The sequence below is a fragment of the Zonotrichia albicollis genome, chromosome 6 (genome assembly GCF_047830755.1).
Source record: "Zonotrichia albicollis isolate bZonAlb1 chromosome 6, bZonAlb1.hap1, whole genome shotgun sequence".
Taxonomy (NCBI): Eukaryota; Metazoa; Chordata; class Aves; order Passeriformes; family Passerellidae; genus Zonotrichia; species Zonotrichia albicollis.
Window position 1 is genome coordinate 43,602,774 of NC_133824.1, and position 16,739 is coordinate 43,619,512.

A 16,739-nucleotide genomic window follows, 5' to 3' on the forward strand; every position below is an offset into this window, starting at 1 on the left:
TATCTTTGCACAAATATATGGAATTTCTGTGGCATCAGTGAAAACAATAGCCTCACTGAAATTTTTTAGGAGTAAAACTTATTTCTGGAATTGTAAGAAGCATTCATGTGTCTGTTATTTTATATCTTATACTGCTATATAAAGACTAATACAGAAAGATATTTCTGAGCCTTTAAATTAAAAAAGAGACAGTACACTAACAAAAAAGTTTCAGTCACACTTTTCCTTCCACAAAAAGTTACTGATATTTCACCCAAGCATTAATTAAATTATCTATCAAAAATGTAGGGGAAAGGCTGTTGCACTGTCATTCCTAAGCCAAAGGGAACAGTTTTGTTGGGTTTTTTTTTTTTTTTTTTTTTGCTTACATTTCATTATCAATTTGAATTTTCCCACAGTTCAATTGAATCAAGGATGATCTGATTCTCTGCTTTGGCCATAATAAGCAGAAGTTTGTGGATAAATCTAGCAATGATCAAGTGATGTTGGCATATTGCTTTAAGACTTTTCTATGCCAAATGGGTGCCCTGATTTTGCCTTTGATGGACAGGAAGTGATTTATCACTGCATTTGTCAGGAGGAGATCTGTACTCTTTATTTTGTGCTCCATGTGCCATCACTAAGCTGTAAAATATTGACCATGAGTAATGAACTGAGAGATGTGTAAGTGAAATATTGAATGGGTGGCAAATACTGAGCCTGATTCCATGGCTTGTCAAAACCAGTCCCTTCATTGGTATCAGAGCATTTCTCAAAATTTATTCTCCTTTTTCAAGATTCTTCCCCTGTATCTTTTGCAATGATGCCAAACCATTCCATCTGACAGAGACATAGATAAATTGGTCAAGTGGGTAAACATTCAGAGGAAGAGAGGGACACTTGCTTTAACATGTGATGAACTACTTCTCTCCTACATTGTATTAACAGGAATCCAATTTTGTGGGAGACTTTTCAGAAGGGCTAGTTTTAGGTAATGAAATCACCTGAAATACAATCACCACAACCATGTGGATTGAGTGAATAAAGGGGGGAAGCAAAAAGACAGCTAATTCTAAGGTGGAATATTTTGTGGTTTCAGCCTGAAATGACAATAGGTGCAGTAAATACTCATCAAGGCTTTGACAACATTTATAATTATCTGACAGATGACCTCCAAAGATATCTTCATAGTAAATAGTTGCTAGAAAAGGAACTGGCATATAAAGAAGGTAAGGAAAGATGCATTAGAAGCTTATCAGAGCAAATGATCTACTGTACAGACATAAGGAATTCCAATAGTCAAGTATTCTCCGTGGGGGCTGTTATGAGGTATGAATATCTTCATTTTTGTTTCTTTCTCTTTTACAAGCCTATTATCACAGCCCTCTGTTCAGTACAGTTGGAATTGGACTGTATCATCAGTAAAATGTTTCTGGGGTTTTTTTAATATTTTCTTTACCACTCCATGACCTATTTATTGTAACTTGTAAACAGATTTCTACAAATCCTTCTGCTTGTTACAAATCCAAATCTATTTATACCTATTTGCTCCAAGTAATGCTAATTTTCATCTCTTGTCCATGCTACTACTCATTTTTGTTAGAGACCTTAGGTTTGATGTCTCTGACAGCTAGTGAGAACTACTACTGGCTGCCAGGGTGAGTCAGCAACATGAGTTTTTCACAGCAGATTGCAAAGTTACATGCTAAAAAAGAAAGTGTCAAAGAATGCCTGTAGGTGGAATAAAATTATGGGTGATGCTTCATCATAGAGCATTTTATTTTTTTTTAATTTCTGTAAAATATTAGCAGGGGATGGGGGAGAAGGAGAGAAATGACTGAAACTTTTACCAAACTGTAAAATGAGACACCAGCTCCCGTAATATTGTAGCTTTACAACACTATCTTGGTTCTTTTTCTTTTGCTTCTCCAAGATTGGTGTGCTTTAGGGTTGTACCTTATAGCTTGGGACTGGAAAAAACCTAACAGCAGTGTTCCACAAGATCACACTTTGTCATGGAGAGTAAGACTTCAAGGTTACATGGAAAAATTTTTGAATTTCGCTTTCACGGTAAACAAATAATCTCTGGCTGGTTTTTATCAAGGATACTATGGCAGCTCTTGAGGGAAATATGGATTCAATAGAAGCTTTTGAGATCTTTGCATGACTTCAATCCTTTTTCGCCCTCATAATGACTGAGAAAAATTTCAGATTTTGTTTTTGTTGTTGTTTATTTTTTGTCTGGAAATGACCCTGAAATTTTACTGTCATAGCTAACTTGAGCCAGTGCCCCTCTCTCCCTTTCTGCTTCAGAGATTGTGAAACCTGCCACAAGTAAAACTTGAATGACAGCACAAACAACATTTATGTGCTATTTGGTCAAAAACTGGAAACTCCAAAAAGCCTGCACACAAGGTCTGTTAGAGTTCCTCTGCCGCCTTGGTCACTGATGCAGGGAACTGAGGCAGTGCAGAGGGGGAAGGATAATGGTCAGCCTGGACAAATGCATTTCCCAGTGCACAGGGCAGGCAGAGGCACAGCACAAGGGATGCAATCACTGCTGTCATTTGTAGCCAAACTCCACTTAGGGTTCTTTGCATAGGGGATGCATTTCCTCAGTTGTAAACCTGTGACACACCCAAATTTTAGCAATATATTATCTAATGATTTATGAAAGGTCAGACTTCACTTCTACTAAGTTAAACTCTTATGGAAGTATTAAATTACAAAAAGCCCAAGCCCAATTTTCTTTACTTTGTTAATTCTGCACTACTCAATACTCAGCATTTTAACATTGTTTTTGGGTACCACTGAGTGGAGCTCATATACCAATTTAGAAAAAACTAAACCTCTCAGGCTGTTGACATAATCCACTACAGGTTTCCAAGTCTGACTTGTTCTCAGCCTTCAGAACAGAGGAGTACCTTTTATGGTGTAAATATCCATCTAAGGGTACATCAGAAGTAATTAAATGCTGCTGAGTAACCCTGCCTCTGAGTGGGACAAGGAACTGGCACAGCAGTAGCTGGGGGAGGGAGGTTTTCCTCTTTCTGCATGCCCTGTGGTTGTGATTATCCTATCCTCAACAAGACACCATGTCCCACCATTCTCACTTCTTCAAGATCCAAGTGTCCTCAAAGGTGCAAACTCTGCAGGGATTTCCAGTATCATGGATCTTGACAGAATGACTCATTTATACCAAAAGTTAGCACCAGCTACTCAGCAAATGAGAACACACACTGACAGAAGGAACTGCCATGATGGGTCTTTTGTAAAAGCATAATAAGGCAAAGCATTTCTGAATTTGCATCTTTAGTAATATCTGTAACCCCCTAGCTACACACAGCTGAGAGGTTTTGCTGTTTCTCTGTAGTCTGAAACAGTCCATTATTAAGTTTCTCTCCATTTCCATGGCTGGTAGTTAAAAAGCACTGTCAGGAGAGACACTACAAAAGTTCCCGAAATTATGGAGTGATAATAGCTCAGATGGCACAAAGACAACTGCAACTGAAACAATGCTGAGAAGCCTGTTGGAGCTGACCATCCTATTGAAGCTGCTTGCACAGGTGTTGGGCATTATCAAATTAAAAATTGGGGGGATGTGGGCCTCTTAAGAAAAAAATGTCTAATGCAATAGTTGGGGTGGTAAACTTTGTAGAGTATGACTTGCAAAAGCACCACAAGAAGAGAAAAATGCAGTTTCTCTGAATAAATTTTGTTTCTCTTTAGTGAAATGAGTTTCTTGTATTGCCAGTTTGCTTTGGTTACTCCTGGGATCCCTTACCTTGGCTATGATGCGGCAGAGGTGAGCTCCTTCCTGGGCAAGGCTGAACAAACTGCTGATGGCCGACTCTGTCACATACAGGCTGCCAGAGAGCTCTATCTGCCTCAGCAGGTTCTGGGGGTTACAGGACAAAAAGTGGGGCAGTCAGACTGACAACACACATTTATCACTGCATTTGAGTAGATGGAACCAAGGACAGGGATATTTAAAAATAAATATTAACAGAGCAAGACAACGGGCACGTGCATAAGAACAAGCGGTATGGAACACTCCAGCTATTTAGTACATATTAATAATATTTAGTTATTGTGTTTGGTTCTGGGATTGAATCAGAATTTTCAGAAGGCAACTAATTTAGTTAGTGTAGAAGCTGAATCACATGGTGATACAATATTTCTACTTTATTTATAAGCAATATTGCTACACTCTGTTTTACACTACCTTCTAAGGGTCTGCTTTCATCACTAATCTCAGTCAAAACATCACTGACAAATAGACATTCTTATAAAGAAATATAGTCTATTTCTCCAATGTTAAAAAAAATTAAATATTTTTTAATCTTAGTAAAAAATTGTCTTGCTTTTGCATTAGTGTCAATGCAGCTTTAGAGAAGCACAGCTGTGAAAAGAACATGAAGTCCATTTCATTTTATGTTTCTGAAAAAAGACATAGAATCACTAGAGTAATTTAATTCTATTTCCTAGGAGGAGGAAGGTAAGCATTTTTGTATTTAATCCAACTTTGAAAGAAATGCAAGGAAGTATCCCATGTTTTACAGTGTTATTTATACAAAATTCAATTACCTTGCCTTTAAGAGGCTCTGTTCTTCCACCTTTAGCCTTAGAAAAATGCTCCATAATAATGCATTAGAAAAATGCTCCATAAAAGACATAGCTTAAGAGTTCAAAATTTGATATGAACCTATCCTGAATTAAATCCTGATACACTGATTAGAAAAAAGGCTCTTTACACAATTTAAGCTGAAATCTCTCACACAGACACTGAGTCTGCTTCAGAGCAGCAAACGATCCCCAGACATTGAGGTTTTATGACAGAAATGGGCACACAGCCTGACTGAATGGCTCAGAAAACTGTTCATAAAAAAATTTTTATTAATGAGTTCTATATCCTTCAGTCACCCAAATACACATAAGATGAGGTGGCATCAATAATTCCACTCCCTTAAAAGAAGAAGGGAGAAGGATTTCAGGTGTGTCAGTAGGTGCCAAGATGCCCAAACGCAGAAATATCAGCAGGGAATAACTTCAGACTGAAATAATAAACATCTTAACAATGTTTACCTACTCACTGAATTTGAAATATGCAAAGTTATTTATACACTTCAACTCATACATTTCATGGAGTTCTCATAAATCCCAACCAAAGAGCATTTGAAAGTAGCTGGTTAGTTTGACTGTAATTCTGCAAATATATTTGGGATAGTTTCACCTCCTAGTAATAACCCTTTAAAACTAGAAGGGATTTTTCTGAAACCACCACAACTTCTTTTTTGCCATCTTAGCACATCAGAGTATGCTAGAGTTTAACCAATAGCATGCATTAATTTAGTTTTGTCACTGTAATAAATACTTTTTAACTATTTGTGTTCACTAAACATCTCCTTTCTTCTTTTTCTGCTGCAACAACACAAAATTTCAGCTGCAACAACACAAAAAATCACCTCTAAAACATGGACAAGTTATTTGAGTAAAGTTATATTGGGGAAGGGGAAAGGTCAAAATAGGTTCGCTAGACTTGCAAATTGCAATGATTTCAATAATGATCTAATGGAAAAAAAATAATGCATTTGCAGCCTCAGAGTAATTACTCAGTGTATTTCACAGATTCAGAATCACAAAATGGGTAAGGCTGGAAGGGAAAATCAGAAGTCATCATTTAGATGCTTTGAAAGAAAGAGACATCAGGAAAAACAAATAACATGGTGAGACAAGAGATCATTTTGTTTGGGATTTGAGGTTCTTGGAGAATTTGAGAATGTGAACACCTAAATCTCATTGCAACATATTTGAATTCTTGATCATAAATTTGTTGAAAATTGAGATCTGTAATTCTAATCCTCCTATTAATCACAGAATTATAGAATGGCTTGAGTGAGAAGGGGCCTCTAAAATAATTTCATTGCCATCTCTGCTATGAGCAGGGACACCTTCCACTAGATCAGGTTTCTCAGATGCCCCATCCAACCCAGCCTTGGATCCTTAATGGATTGTTGCCCTCAAGATCCAACAATTTTGGAAGATCTTTTTGGTTTGGAACTTTTTAAACTAAAAACTAACCTGTGCCTCTTGTGTTAAAACCAGCTCTATCAACTGGCCAAAATATTGGGCCACAGTCGTGAGTGTTTCATTAACACAAGATTTCATGGACTTCAGTATCTCTTCATCTTCAGTCTGTAAGCACCTGAAAAGAAAGATATGAGAAAGGGATGAAGGGAAAAAAGATGCAGAAGATGATTATCAGAGGTGAGCCCCATGTTAATCACAGGGTATAACCAGAATTCAGCTGTTCACAAGGATGGTGACTTTTGATTAAAGCTTTGTCTACAGAGTAAGTACACCATGAAAGGATGGACACTACTGAATAATTTTGAGATCCCAATTTACCTCACAGACTTCAGGCCAAATTTTGCTGCAGATGCTGTGTGTTTATACAGTGCAGCACTGCTCTTTTCCTCTTATGCTGATAGTTTCACTCTTGGATGCTTGCATTTCAACTGCTGCTGTGCATACCCACCCATTTTTCATAATCAAATTTTCAGTTATTTTTGTTTCTTTACCTTCTTTGTCATAGTTTAACAATAGCAGGATAAGGATGAAGAAAGAAATGTGTGCCCAGATTAGCTGAACAGCATAATCAAAAATAAAATTTGTCCCTCTCTACAGAAAGATACATAAAGCACCTTTACACAGTTAGAATGGCTATCCTGTAGCCAGCGATGTTTGGCTGTAATTGAAGAAATTAGATAAAGATGGAAAACTTTAAACAATTCAAATGAAATAAATACTTCGTTACAGAAACATATTCATTTATATTGTCAAAACATCTTCCACTCAGGCAGGCCACTGTAATGGAAGATATAGTTTGGGTGATCAGCCTCTACCTGCACACAGGTTACATTTTCAGCTTTACCTGTCTGTCAGACACCTATATCAATTTTTTGTCAAAAAAAGACAAGAAGGGAGAGAACTGATTTAGGGCAGACACATTGAGATTGGAGCTCATTATTAAAACTGTGTGTCTTAGAGTAAAATATAAAATACAAATGTGAGCCCTGTGGGTTTGGCACACAGCAATACTGCTACAAAAAATGTTATTTCCTGATAATTAGATGGTGCTTTTTTCCCTGATGATATCTCCAAAACCAAATGACTTGCACAATGTTTAAAGTAAACCAAAAAAGAGTGATTGAACTGTGCTGGAGGAAATGGTTAACTTATGTTAGAAAGCAAAAATAGCATGAGAAGAATTACAGAGATTTTTATTTTCCAGTCCAGTATTCTAGAGTGCAGGAAGATGAGCAAACCTACAACTACAATTTGAAGGAATGTGTATTTTTTTTTTGTTTGATTTACAATACATGCATATGGTCATACAGGAACGCATAGTACAAGTCTCAAAATCCAAGTTTTCACACCAGCTGAAATCCTGACTCCACAGAAGTAGAAGGGAACTTTGTCACCAATATCTGTTACAGCCAGACTTTCTCCCTTGATGTCTAAAAGTCCTGAAAAATCCACTTGCGTGTAACTTTGTGTCTATATCAGACTCCTTATGCAACAGCAGATCCCATCTTTCATTAGGATGCAGTTTGGGTAAAAGTAACTCCCTTCATCCACCAGAGATTAACATTTAGAAAGCCTTGCAGAGTTACAGCAGCCTAGTTCAAACAATTGAGGGGGTGCCTATGGATTTGTGCTGCTCATTAGAAGTTCTACAACATAATAAACCAGCAAAATTGATATTTCAACAACAAAATTTAAGTTACCTTTCTGTAAATGCTGTAAATTCTGAACACTTGTCTATTAAGAGTTTTTCAAGCTGCAGAGAAAGAGAAAGCGGTTTTAAAGTTATAGCCATACACACAATTGCTTTGCAAAAATAAATAATCCTTGTTAATTGAAAACTCTCTCAAAACATAATATTTCATATGAACCCCCTTCATCTACTTTTCTGAATAAAACTGGTAGAGATAAAACTGAGGTTTACCAAAAAAAAGTAGCATTTTCTACATTTTAAATGCAAAGGAACTCACAGATGGGGTGTCAAAATACTGTAGTTCTGTAGTCCTCAAAAGCAAAACATTTTTTCCATGTGATTTGTCAACATTATTAACATTCAGAATAGCCTTTGATAAAATAGGACCCAAAGTAAGTCAAGAAGACTTCCATTGCTGAAAAGGGATTAGAAAGTCTTAAACAAGGGACCAGTATCAGTATGTAAGAATTTCTTACAGATTGTTTGAAGCAAGTTCTAATTATTACAATAGAATACAAATTCAAAAAGTGGGAGAAACACATCAGGTAAGGCATCCTCTCACCTGGTGCATTTCTTCTGAAGAGCTCCTGGTGGAGGTGCTGTACTCGTTTATCATGGAGTGCACGTGGCAGTTGACTCTCACTGTCATGCTGTGGACCCTCTGCCACCTGTTCTTCTCCAGCTTCTGAGCAATCCTGGTCAGCTCAGTGCTGATGATCCAAGCTCTCTTCAGCAGCAGCTGCAAGTTATCACAAGTGCTGTACTGTGAGGAGAGGATGAGTTCATTTTGTTCATCCTTCTCAATGCTGATGGGCTTGGACTGGAGAATGCACATACATTCACAGTCTGTCATCAGCTTCAGGTCCTCCATCCATCGCTGAACGGAGTCCACCTGGATTAGGTGCATGCTGGAAGGCAGAGAAAGAGAGGAAAGAATGAGGTAAAGCAAAACAACCTTGGAATAACCACCAGCAGCACCATACAGCTGCACCAGCTCCTAGGCTGCAATTGATTGACCAAAGGCAAATAATTGAACAAGAAATTTGCTTGCAGTAAGTAACACAGTGACACATTTAGCTCTTTATCCCCAAAGTGAGTTCTGGATTTCTAATCACTTTTATGCCACAACCCCACTATAAAATTTTGTTTGAGAAATCAGTGGATATTAGAGATAAATAAAAAGAATTTTTGATAATTATTTTTAAGAAATTGTTTCTTGTATTTTCAGAGTTTTATGTGGGAGAAAGAGCAAAGTCAAGGATGTGTTTGCTTGTTGTTTATGGGACTGTCAGGTTCTCCTAGACACTTGGCCTATCAAGTGCTTAAAATAAAATTCTACCTTGCAGCACCTCTCCAAAGCCCTTCCAAACTTATGCAGCCAAAGCAAGACAGTGAACAATACTGCAATATCTGTTCCATGTCATAATCCCTGCAGCTGGGGCTGGATTCTACTCCCTGATCAGACTTTTCCCTTCCCCCCCTTATTTCTCACTGTTCCCTATACAATTTGCACACTGATTTCCAAAGCACATTTTTATAACAAATATGATGTGAACCAGCAAGGCTGAAAAGCTCCTTGGCAAGTGTCCCCCGACACTAGGGCAGTGAGCCTGCATTTTGTGCCCTTGCACCCTCCAGCCAGTAAAATGTGGTACCTGAGGCAGAAGTTGCACTGATTCAGAGCCCATTTTTTGAGGGATCAAAAATTTCATAGAGTCTTGAGATGAAGATGCCTATTTTTTTTCTTATAAGGCACCCTAATAAAAATACCTTAATCCTCACCCCAACCATACTAAAATTTTCCAAAGAATTGAAAATAAAAGCTAAAGAAGAGATTAGATTAAGTAAAGGAAGAGAAAATGGATTTAACTATTTTTTCAAACTTCTATTGGTATCCTACAGTTAATATGACAGATTAGTAATAGTAGATTGTTGTCTACTTTCTGGATATATGTGCAGATTTTATGTACTATGCCAAAAAGGACAAAAAGAAAGTCCTTATTCTTTTAATTCAGATACTGATTTATTGCAACTCAGCAGTAACATTCTGTGCTGTTATATAAAGCCTTATTGCTAGAATAAAATCTGCAATCACATTAGCTAAGGAGGACCAGGTGGAAGCCTTTTTCAAATCTTGTGCTTCCATTTATACCATGAGCACCAGCTGAACTCCAGAAATCTCCTGCCAGATCACTCCAGTAATATTCCATAAATAAACAAAATGTATTTACATATACAGGAAAAGAAGGCTCACCTCAAGTATCATTTCATGTAAATTGACAGCAAGCAAGATATAAGAGATCAGTTTCATTGATTCAATCTCCCTTTTCACAATATATGATGAAACTACTTTTAATTTTGAACTTCACACGCTACAGCTATTTAAGGTCTTTATTTCACTCAGCTCTGAATATTGTGTAATTGCATTTCATGATCGATTGAGGTGCACTTTCTCTTTGCTATGTGTAGTCTCCTTATTGCCTTTTTGGATCTGAAGCAAGGTTTCCTAATAAACAAAAACAACAACTTTAGGAGTTTGAGACCATGATTTATAACAATGTGCATAGTTTGCATGCAGAACAGGATAAGCTCATTTGACACAGAGTAATGTATCTTTCATTTCCAAAGTGCACTGTGATGATTAATTAAATTTCTGTTTAGTAAGTAGAAATAAACTTCTACATTATAAATTCACATGGACAAAAAACTAGAATAGAAAGTTAGTGAGGAAAAACAAAAACAAAACCAAAAAAAAAAAAAAAAAACAAGAAAAAAAAAAAGTAATTCATATTTCCTTTAGTCCCAAAAAGCAGCCATTCTTCACTCTGAGGAGAAAAAGAGGAAATAAGATTTGCAGAATGAAAAAAAAAAACAAAACCATGGATGTTAAAGAAACTCTCCTTGTTTGCTTCTGTTCCTACTAATTGCCACAAGTATAACTGTAGAATGTAGGAGATGTTTTGAATTGAAACTTAATATTCCTTAACTGACAAGAGCAGAAAATGATACCATTCATCTCCTTCTAGAGGACCATAGAAAACTCTCCCTGCTTACTGTTAGTTTTTCTGGCACATTGTCCTTTAAATTAGACACACATCATTATCACTCAAATGAAATACATAAATTATTCACCTTCATCCAAATCTCACTGTATGTAGAGAAAATCATCTTAGGCATTCTGCAGATGAATTTGTATATTCATTTTTACGTATTAAAATGAAGAAAGCAAAAAAGTGTGATCATCCCTAATTAGCTGTTAAGAATCATATTCCAGATGGCATTTACAGAGCTCAAAAAACAAGTTGGAAATTTCCATTTTGTCTCCCCATTACTGAAAAAAACCCCTACGCCTACAAAATAAAAACAACCATAATGGTTCAGACAAAAAAAACAAATAAACTCTGTTTAGCCCATTATCCTGGTCCCAACATGCCCATTAGGAGATGCATAAGGAAAGATTATAAGAAGTGTGGCAAGAGCTGAGCAACCCCTCCTTCCCATCTTCTGGCAATTAGTGGTTTAGGAACTTCCTCAGCCAGAAGTTGTGTCTGAGTAGGATGTTTTTACAATTCATGAAACAAAAGTCACCATTAATCCCTTTTTGAACTCAGTTAAACTTTTGGCCTTTGCAACATCTAGTGGCAGTATCTCACATTGTTTATTTTTTAATATGAAAAAGTGTTTCTTATTGTTTATTTTAAACTTGCTGCCAGGAGATATGAACACAAACACTTTAGTTGCTATATTCTAAGAGATAGTGTAAATGAAATGATGGTTCTTTATTCACCCTCTTCATGTAATTAATTATTTTGTTTGCTCTACCCTGTCTTCTTGAGGTTATTTTATTTCCATTGTACAGAAACTCAGTCTATCTAGTCTGTTCCTCTATAGACAGTGTTCCAACCCTTTGATCATTCACTCACTCACTCACTCTTCCCACCTTTTCCCAGTTTCCCTATGTCCCAAGATGTAATGGGGAAAACAGGACACAATATACAAGATCCAGGTAAATTTATGCATTTGAATAATGCATAAAATTTTTTCTTTACAGTCCCTATTTTCCAACAATTCTTAAATTTTGTTTTTTACTAAAGTGCTTTCCAGAGAGCTGTTTTATCTTTACCTTTTGGAAAATACACTTATTTTGATTTCAGAATCTTTTTCACAAGTGATAATAAATTATGTATTCACTATACATGTGAAGAAAGAAATTGTGCTTTAGTTCCCTTTACCTCATCACACGTACTACTTTATGTTCATTAGCAGATTTCTTCTACTATTTTACAGTTTCATATTGTCCTACTTTTATAGCTATTTTTGCAGATATTAAATACATTGAACAAGATTTGCTCAACCATAAGAGATCTTACTTGTGTGATTTCCCACAGTTCTCTCTAATTTAGCAAAAATATCTCGTTAACTGGCTCAGACCCTGATGTTTATAGAACCATAGAATCATTTCGGTTGGAAAAGACTTCTAACACCATCAGGCCCAACCATTAACCTAGCACTGCCAGGTCCATCACTCAATCCTGTCTTTAAGTACCACTTCTACACAGCTTTTAAACACCTCCAGGGATGGTGACTCAAGCACTTCCATGGGGAGTCCATTCCAGTGCTTAACAACACTTCCAGTGAAGAAATTTTCCCTACTTTTCAATCTAACCACCCCTGGGTAACTTTGGGTGCATTTCTTCTTGTCCTATCAAAGGTTGTTTGGGAGAAGAGATCAGCCCCCACCTTGCTCCATCCTTCTTTCAGGCAATAACAAAAAGAGATGTATTAATCCTCAGACTCCTTCTCTCCAGGCTGAACACCCCCAGCTCCCTCAGCTGCTCCTCACAGGATTTGTGCTCCAGACCCTTCCCCAGCTCTGTTGCCCTTCTCTGGACTCTCTCCAGCCCCTCAATGTCTGTCTTGCAGTGAGGAGCACTGTACTCAAGCACTGCAGAGCTGCACACAGCACTCGAGGTGTGGCCTCACCAGTGCCCAGCACAGGGTGCTGCCACACACAATATTCATCCAAGCTATGAACAGCCAGTTTCTCCAGCTTAATGCTGTGGGAAACAATCTCAAGGTCTTTCCTGCAGTCCAGGCAGACAGACAACAGCTACAGCCTTTCCCTCATCCACTAAATGGGTCACCTTGTCAGTAGGTCAGGTTGGTCAAGCAGGACCTGCCTTTTCTGAAGCCTTGTCGGATCCCCTGGTTTTCCAGATGTGCTTCACAATGGCGCCCAGGATGGCCTGCTGTGGCTCCATGGCCTTCCCTGGCTCTGAGGTGAGGCTGACAGGCCTGTAGCTCCCTGGATGCACCTTGTGGCTCTTCTGGAAGACAGGTGTCACAAAGGCTAAAAAGCAGCCACCTGGGACCTCTCTATACAGAGAGGTGTGCTGGCAAATGATGGAAAGTTGCCCACTGAACACTGCTACCAGGACCGTCAGCATCCTTTGGTAGACCCCATCCATCCTGTAGACTTTTGTCATCATTTCCCCTTGGAATATGGAGGCTTCATTCTGTTTCCTGCCCATCTTCCATCTCAGGGGGCTGAGAAGCTGCAGAACAGCTGCTCTTACTATGAAAGACTGAAGAAAGAAGGCATTGGATGCCCTGAGCCTTTTCTCATCCTCTGTCACCATATTTCCCTCCCATATCCAATAAAGAAGGAGGTCCCTCTTGGCCTCCCTTTTGTTGCCAACGTATTTATAAAAACATTCTCTTATTGTTTTTTACAGAAATAGCCTGATGAATTCTGTTTTTTCTAATTTTTTGCCTGCATAACCCCATGGCATCCTTGTAGCTCACACAAGCGGCCCTCCCTTTTCTCCAAAGGTGATAAACTTGCCCTTTTTTTCCTGAATTCCAGCCAAGGCTCTCTGTTCAGCCAGGCCAGACTTCTTCCCTGCCGGCTCATCTTTTGGCAGCACATGGGTCCAGCCTGCTCCTGTGCCTTTAGGATTTCCTTCTTGAAAGGGAGTTGTACAGATGCATTGATGGATAGTAGCTACCCACTAGTTAAAATTACTGAATTTTGTATGCTGTGGCATATTGACAAAAAAAGCAATTTATCTAGACTCTACATTATAAAGGCAGCATTTAATGTAAAAACAGTTGTAAAAATAATTCAGTGCAAAAAGAAAATTCCAGAGAAAGTCTCCAACATTCCTTAAAAGTCGTTCTGTTTTAATTGAGGTTGTAAAGTATTTGACACAGTTTTCAAGAGCACTCAACTGAACTTGACTAAGAAGCAATTTGAATACTCAGAATTCTAGTGTGCTTTCCAAAAAACATAGTCTTTAAAAAATTGTGTCATTTGGAAAAAATCCTCTGGTGTCACTGGCTGAGGCCAGCTTAGAGCAACAGCCCATTAGAAGTGTGTTAGTTCAAAAGATGTTTGGACCTTGTTTAATATAAATGTTTCTGCACTACATAACACATTGCAGATAAATTTCTTCCTGGGCAAAGACATTAAAAAAATACTCCTATTTTATATATCTAAGAAGAGACATATGATATTCAAAGTTCTCTTACCAGCATTTGTCTTCTCCCTCCTCCCTTTTTTTTTTTTTTGCTATTTTCTATCATCTCGTAAGTAGTTTGTTAACTAACAAATCAAGATTTTTAGGACAGACAAGGTGGATTAATATCAAAATGATTGATCTCTCTCATGTTGGTGTTACATGAATACAAAAGTCAAGAGTTAATAACTAGATCATTTGTTTAAAATTTCCATCTTGAAGCTCTTTACCACCATTTTACTGGCAGCACACACACTTCTGTTTTAAATTGCAAATGTTATCATGAAAAAGAGTTATACCTCCAATTTAGCACTGAGTTTCACTAAGTGCAAAAGTTTCATGTTTAATAACATTGTGTCGAAGTCGGAGCTGATCAATTCATGTGAATAATTCCAGTGGTCGTATTTATAAAGTGTAGAGACTTCTGCTCAGTCAAATTATGTTTCCAAGGCTTCTTAGCCTTTTTATCCATTTTCACCTAATATGACAGATTTATTACCAATCCTAATGATAGCATTTAGTACTGCTTCCAGATAAGCCTATGGTGAAAGTCAATGCCAAATCTCACAACTGTGTGCAAATTTATTGTTCTAATTAGTGGTAGGTAATTAATTGGCAACAAACAACTTACTGAATGAATTTCACCCTCTCTTTGAACATAAATAATCTCTAATTTTTTTCTAATTCATCTTTTCAGAATTATTCATGGGTATGCAATATAGCCAGGGCCAATTTCCACATCAATACAATGGCCAGCAGAACTCAACTCTCAGTGGAAGGAGAGAGTGAAGAGCCATAGAGACAGTGCTCCTTTTTCTTCAATTGCTTTACATGATATTAATCACATAAAAGAGCCCTGTCGATACACAATATTGCATTTGCACTGATCTGGGCAAAATTTTGGAGAGATAGCTTAAAACACACAGAGTAGCTTTAAGGTAGATAAGAATCAGATTCCTGGTTTTTAAGCGAGTGCACTTACTGTGTAGATCATTCCTAAGGTAATAGAATCCTACAAATATTTAGATTTTGTTCTCGATGCAGCAAGATAAAAGTAGAGCCAGATGGTTTTCAGGGTATTCTTTTTTTTTTTCCCTCTTAATTTTACCTACTTCTTTTCCGATAGGACACTGTGACAAAAGGCGACCTTAGTATGAATTATTTAAACCTTTAGAACACATGGGCAAAAGCTAGTTTCTAGTTTTAAAAAAGTTAACAGGCTATATTAAAAGGGTTATTTTAATTAGCTTTAATGATTACTCAAAATTGTTACAGTTCCCAAAAACTGACAACTTCCCCAATTTAGTCAATAATGAATAATGCAAAATTACTCAAAGATCACCACTGTAGAAAAGTCTATAAGGAAAGCAAAAACACAGTTATCACTTGTAATAAGTAAGGTATGATGTGTGAACTTACAGTTGTTCCATCAGGACTCTTTAAAAGGCCATATAAATAATTTAGTGTTAAATGCTGCACCAGTGTTCTCCTCAGATCTTTACATTTTTCTGAGAAATCCTCACTGCAAGTTGTCCCTCTAAAGATGTCTGGAAATATTATCCCAGTCCAGAATTGCTGGCACACGGCAGAACTTAAGGAAGTCACTCTGTAAAACCACAGCCTAGCTAACCTTGCTGATCAGCTCATGTAAAGTCTAGGATAAACTTATATACTAATTTTCTGTCCATGAGAATAGTTAAGTAGGTCCAGTCCTATCCAACCTCCATGAGCTGAAGGGATACCAAGGAAATGTTCAAGGTGGTTTTGAGGAGTTTTACTTCCTGCCTAGCACACTGAATTGCTAAAACAGTAGTTACCTTGATAAACACACTAGCCACTGAGCTCATAGAAGTTAAAGACCACAGTAAAAGAATGTAATTTCCTGAGAGAAAGAAGGAAAATGCAAAAAAGCTCCACCATTAGCAAGTTAATGACATTAGAAGGCTGTTACTTGGCCTCTTTTCAGGCAAAGCTGAACAAAGAACATAATATTATTGTCATAATGCTTACCATCCAAAATGTCTGTTGAATTTTTATTTGTATAGTATCATTAATTCATACGAAAAATGAATATTATTGCTTTTCCAGTGTTGTTACAAGATAGTAACCCAAGAAAACCTTTCAAAACCACTGCGTTTGTTGGACCCTGTGATATTGGCATATTCAGATTTAACAAACTGTTATGGACTCAAATCAGACTTAATGAGCTTTGATCCAACTTAAGGAATCTACCAGACTTTAAAAAAGGGCAATTTTAACCAGTGTAAAATTTGGACATGAGGGATGGGTCAAAAAAAAAAAAAAATCTGCTGACGATATTGGTTGAATGATATAGATTTGTGAAGTATATTGGTTCTTTTATTCTTGTTACCTGATGATTTGGAGCTGTTCTTCTATGCACAAACAAAAGTAGTGCTGAAGATGAAGGATTCCATGACTCCATCTCTTTGCAAATGACAGCC

General features: G+C 37.3%; 1 protein-coding gene across 7 annotated transcripts in view; it reads right to left on the reverse strand.

Annotated features, from left to right (window-relative positions):
• Window positions 1–16,739, reverse strand: part of INSC (INSC spindle orientation adaptor protein) — a 128,855-nt gene that overhangs the window by 51,650 nt on the left and 60,466 nt on the right. For all 7 annotated transcript variants that reach the window (XM_074543393.1, XM_074543389.1, XM_026793190.2 and 4 more), the window contains exons 3-6: window positions 8,322–8,667; window positions 7,770–7,822; window positions 6,061–6,184; window positions 3,764–3,877 (exon numbers count right to left, since the gene is read on the reverse strand). In XM_074543393.1, coding sequence (XP_074399494.1) covers window positions 3,764–3,877; window positions 6,061–6,184; window positions 7,770–7,822; window positions 8,322–8,667 — 637 coding nt within the window. The remainder of the gene's footprint in view (window positions 1–3,763; window positions 3,878–6,060; window positions 6,185–7,769; window positions 7,823–8,321; window positions 8,668–16,739) is intronic.